Source organism: Cariama cristata, unplaced genomic scaffold, assembly GCF_000690535.1.
Source record: "Cariama cristata isolate BGI_N322 unplaced genomic scaffold, ASM69053v1 scaffold5760, whole genome shotgun sequence".
NCBI lineage: Eukaryota > Metazoa > Chordata > Aves > Cariamiformes > Cariamidae > Cariama > Cariama cristata.
This window is the reverse complement of record NW_009592840.1, coordinates 6,631-12,195: the sequence shown is the minus strand read 5'-3', so window position 1 is coordinate 12,195 and position 5,565 is coordinate 6,631. Positions and strand designations below refer to the sequence as shown.

Here is a 5,565-nt window from a genome sequence, read left to right as displayed (position 1 = left end):
TTCAGGTCGTTGTAGAGAGCGATCAGGTCTCCCCTCAGCCTCCTCTTCTCCAGACCAAACCCCCCCAGCTCCCTCAGCCACTCCCCATCAGACTTGTGCTCCAGACTCTTCACCACCTTCGTTGCCCTTCTCTGGACTCGCTCCAGCAAAAAAAGCCGCAGCCCTTGGCCAAACCTCCCTCCGGCACTGCAGCCGCTCCGCAGAACAGCAATCCCACTGCTCTGCGGAGGATACACCTCCGTCACCCCAACGTCCATCCCTGCCCCAGACATTCAGGGCCACATCCAGGCTGCGTTCCAGCATACCAGGACACAAGCGGGACGACGCAGCACCGCGTACGAAGGGAAGGGAGCCAGCTCCCGCCAGCCGAGGAGACGCCTCTCGGCTCCGCAGCCCCTCTCGCCCATCAGGACCACAAGCGGGACGGACGTACAAGAGCAAACTCCCCAAAGAAGACCCCCGCTTTTGTCCCAGAGGTGCGAAGCCAGGCGCTCGGGACGCCAGCGGCTCTCACCGGGGTTCCTTTGGGTGCAGTACAGGCTCTCCTTCGCAGCAGACTTCACAGTCCAGCTTCGCTCCACGAAAAACTTCTGACCCAGGGGGTGGCACAGCCAACGCAACGAGTCGGGAATGGCACTCCGCTCCGAGCTGCACAGGCTTTGAGCCTGGCTTAGAAAGTAGCTCTGAGGAAAGGGAGAGGCTAAGGTTGAGAACAGCATCCAGGGGAAGAGACACACCACAACGGTCTTACTATTATTAAATTACAGCTCGTATCGTGACCACAGGCCGTATTGTAACGGCGTTGCTAGGAGATGCCCTGAGCTAGGGCAACGCCAGCTCGCCGGCATTCCCAGCGCTCTGCTCGGAGGTGTGACGGGAGAGGAGATGCCAACTCACCGCCAGGAAGCCAAGCTTGCCTCCACAGCGAGTCTTCAAGCCGACGGCAGCCGTCAGGTGGATTTCTGCCATCGTGCTGGGTGGGATCTTTTCTTCGGCGCACTCGGCCAGATTGACAGCGCACAGGGCCATGTGCAAGCCCGAGTAAGCTGAGCTGGAGGGAAGTTTACCTGCACCAGGAGGGAGAGGAAAAGCGTTAACTTTTGACGCGGTAGTACCAGCTACTGAATACTACTGTGATTTGCAGGGCTACTATCCCGAAGAGACAATGAGAACCTGTTGAGACGAGAAGTTTACAACGCCACACGCCTACTTTGTATTCAGGCAACAGAACAACCGTAACCGAGTCTTCCCTCCCCAGACACCACGGCTGACATCCACAGCTTTGCTTCTGCGAGAAAGCCCCTGTCCAGCTAAACCAGTTAGGATAAAATCATCAGCAACTTTTATCTCCCTATATTCATCGTCATCTTAAAACTGATCCCCTCTGCCGCCCACCCCTGTACCCCCACAGGCAATATTAAGGACAAGCACTGATCTCGGGCAGCACGGCTGCAATTCCCACGGCACGACTAGGCAGAAGGAAGTTCAGTTTGGGTTCCTGACGTGCTCAGAGCCTATTAACATCGCAAATGGGTTTGCCAAGGAAAGGGCAAAAGCAGCCGTTGCCAAGGAACGCTCAAGCACCTCCTCGGTACACGTGCACCCGCCCAGGTTTACAAAGCGTATCAACACCAACTGGCAACCTGCGCTCTACACGGCTTCGGAGATGTAAGTTCTTCCAGCAATTCACCCCAGTCCCTGCTTCCACATCACGTTCCCAAGTGACAGGGATGAAACAGGCCCTGAACAGCACCAAGAAGTGTCGGGACTCGATCAGCTGCTCCTTGGGAAGGACCCTCAGCCACCTCCGCAGGCTCAGGAACAGGTGACTCCAGACACCGCTCGTGCTTCGGCCGTTCTTACAGAGCTCTTTTATTGCACGAACGCCTCATCTTTTACTAAGCGGCTCCTGAAATTTGCCAGGCTAATTCCCACCGGCAGCCCTGCCAGAGGATGGAGGCCACGGCGCTCTCCCCTGTATCCCCCAGGATGAGCTCTGAGCCCCCTCGTTCGGCAGGAGGAGGACAGCAGATCCCTCGCCTCTGCTCCTACCCGTTATGTGGAGCTGATGGAGCTTGTGATAGGCAAGAGCCGCATCCCGAGCGCTGGTCTTGGCCTCCTCCTCGAAGCCTGCGGTGGCTTCCCTTGCCCGCCACTGATGAGAAGTCCTCTTCAGCAGCCACCGCACCAGGGCCAGCTTCTGCAGGCTGTAGCGGATGACGTTCCAGGAGAGGCTGCAGGCCAAGTCCAGGCGGGAGGCCGGCAGCGCTCGGCCCAGCGCCGACAGGCAAATCTGCAGGTTTGATGCCGCTGCCGTAAAATCCCCCTGCAAATAACACAACAAAAGGTTCGACGGCAAAAAAAACCCCCACCATCGCCAAGGTACTTTGGGACCTCCTTGGCTTTGGGAGCAAGGCAATGTTGATGTGCAAGCTAGGAGAAGATCTTTAGCTGAGGGAAGTCAAGGTAGTCCTGGTGAACACGAAGGCAATTTACACCGGCTTTACACAACCCGGCCCTGCACGTGGCTCCGATCCCGCGCTGCCTGCGAGAGGCATCGGCACGAGGAAGGGGCTTCTTGCCTTCTCAAACAACATGGAAGTTTCAGGGTCCTCGTATCAAAAGCCAGCTACTGCCTCAACAATGGAGAGGACTTCCAAGAGGCTGGAGGACAGCAGACAAACAGACACAGCAGAGGCCAGACTGCGGACAAAAACCAAGACCTTGCTGCCAAAGATTGCTACAAGACGCCGCAGCGAGGAACAAGGACAGAAGTTAGGAGCCTCTTCCAATGCCAACGTCCACGCCTTGCTAATTTAGGCTGAGGGAGGACGGCAAATTGCTCAAGACCACCGAGCATCAGCTTCTCTGAAATCAAGGTGGGATCATCCACGCGAGGAACACCACGCTCTTGCAATTCTCGAGCCGCTGCCTCACTAGGTCACGTTTACCCACACCCCCTCCTAGAAGACGCGTTGGATGCAAACCAAGGCAACTTTACCCGTGCCAAATCCAGGTCCGCCTGCTTGCGATGCCTCCAGAACGTGACCGATGACCTCGAGTGCAGCCGGGTCACCGGCTCTCCGTGCACAAGGAGCTTTATGAAGACGCTCAGTACAATCACTCCATTCACGAGCCACAGGATCAGCGTGGGCATCATCCAGCCGAACCAACCACCCGCATCTGCAACGGACATCCCAAAAGGAAAGTTGGAAGTTAATCTGGATACCCAAAGCCTAGCAAGAGGATGACCCCGAAGGAAGGCTTGCTACGCTTGCCGCGTGTGGTATTAATTTTTGCAAAGACTGCGTCTTCATCAGGAAGCAGCTGTAGCAACGGCTCTTCATCCAAACTCCAAGCCACAACATTCCCAAGTAAAAATAGTTATTTTTCCAAGACTGATTTTAAAAAAAAAAAAAAAGAAAAAAAAAAAAAAAAAGAAAAAACGAGTCAGCACTGAAGTTTTCCTAGAGAACCTTGTATTCTGATTTCTCTATCAGGTACACCCATGGGTACTCAATACCTCAGCGTCATTTTCTGCTCTTAATTAAGTTTACAGAGCAACACGGAGGACGCGTATTTAGCGGTCAGGGAGAGGACAGCACACCTACAGAATCCCCTGCCCTCCCCTAAGCCGCTGTACTCTAAACCATGAATATCATGGAATAAGCGTTTCAAACAAGCCAGTTGCAAGACCCTGCAGCAACAGTGTTTCTGAAGTAATTCTTCCCCTAATTACTTCATTATCAAGTTACAAAAATCAGTCGGTTACCTTAAAACCAAATATAAGGTGAACACACCTCAGAGTCCGGTGAGGAAGGTTGGACTCAACGATCTTAAAGGTCCTTTCCGACCTAAACGATTCCATCGTTCGACGACAGGAGGATGCCCCTTACCCTAAAGGACTTTTCGAGGGTCCCTCCCGAGAGCGCAGGCTGCCGGGCTACCAACGGGTGTCCCCTCGACCTCACCAGGCCGAGCAACGGGTGTGTTTGTGCAAGGCGGCGGCTGGACGCGGATGTAACCTGGAACCACGTCCAAGCACCCTGGGCTGGCTCTCCTCCCATGCCCAGCCCCGCAGGTACCATCCCTCCCCACCCATTAAACAAAGGTCGGACACCTCCCTGAACACACAAACCCATCCTACCGAATCACACCGACAGCCCACCCGCAGCCGTCACAGCCGGAGATGGTTTTTTAGGGAGATCGTGTAAAGCCTGGCCACTTTCCATGCTCCAAACTATCCTAGGTCGTTACCTGACTCAACGGTCAGCACGTTCCTGCCAGAGCCGTGGCGGACCAGGCTGTCGGACTCCGGGCTTCCTCGGGCGTCCAGGAGGGATGTCAGAGGATTGAAGGAAAGGCAAAGGAACGTGAGAGCACAGAGGAGTATTCGAGAGCGATCCACCATACCAAGGGCCACAGGAGGAGAGTCGGGCTCATCTTTAACCTTCAAAGGAATAGGAGTGGAGAGAAAAGTAAGAGAAAAAAAACCCCAAACTGCTTACCATTCTGTAGAATAAAAATTGTTCACGGAAGGGAGGGGTAGGGAAGAAGGAGAACCAGAACATGTTTTAAAATTTGCTTTTAAGATCAAGATCGGCGAGAACTCCAGCGAAACTTTCCCTAGCTTAGTAAGGTAAGGCTGAAGTATTTGGGTGCCTTCACCTTCCTTCTGCTCCCTGTCACTTCAGGTATCACTAACCCGATCCCTGGTTTAGGCTAGGATTAACCTTCGCTGCCCTTACTCTTTTGAGGATCCCCCAGAAGACCCCCTTCTTCTGTGCTAGCCCCCAACCAAACCTGTCAGGCCAAGACAGCGAGCAGCCTTCTGTTACTGGGCTCACTTACGGTCCCATTAACCACAGCTGATGTCGTCATCCACTTCCAAGTTCTCCTGCTTTATTCCCTGGACATATGTATATCCCTGGAAAGCCACGGGCTCTTTGGGTCACCAACATGTGCTGTAAGTCCACGGGGACTCTCCAGGGGCTGGGGGCTAAGCACAGCTCTTCTGGCAGCTAAGGTCTGGCTCGGGTAAGGCAGTTCAGGAGGGAGTCTCCATCATTTAAGAAAAGATAAAACACACCCAGGCACCTTCCTCATCCTTACAAAGGATCTCTGACCCCTACAGATCTGCTTTGCCAGAGGTCCGCCGGTTCCGCTCTTGAGATTTAGGAGAATGTAAATTCTGGCCTTTATTTATCCCTGAAGCGGACGGCTGGAATGTGACAACTGAAGTCACAAATACCTTTGCATCATCCAGGAGCGGGCTGCCTGGCTCTGAATCAATGGAATAGGGAGAGAAGCCAGCCTGGGATCCCGAGTCGGAGGCTGGAGGAGACATCAGCAGCACGTTCTGGTTGAAGTCATCTATCTTCAGATCCACATCGGTGTCAACCAGACTGCTTAGGTCAATGCCCTTCAACAGCTCTGCAGAAAAATCAGAGTGCATTACGTACGCGTTTCTCGATCCTGCCAGCATCGCCCAGATTGGCTCTGTCACCTGGAGTAACAGGGGCCGCTATCGACGCACCGTGCGCGTTATCTGCCTCTGGCAAGGAG

General features: G+C 54.2%; 1 protein-coding gene across 1 annotated transcript in view; it reads right to left on the bottom strand.

Annotated features, from left to right (window-relative positions):
• The window catches only part of SREBF2 (sterol regulatory element binding transcription factor 2), a gene marked incomplete at both ends in the record, with an annotated part of 19,214 nt that overhangs the window by 7,853 nt on the left and 5,796 nt on the right, over positions 1-5,565 (bottom strand). The window contains 6 exon segments of the mRNA XM_009697449.1: positions 515-683; positions 898-1,067; positions 2,053-2,326; positions 3,002-3,183; positions 4,258-4,450; positions 5,252-5,433. Of these exon segments, the coding sequence (XP_009695751.1) occupies positions 515-683; positions 898-1,067; positions 2,053-2,326; positions 3,002-3,183; positions 4,258-4,450; positions 5,252-5,433 (1,170 nt within the window).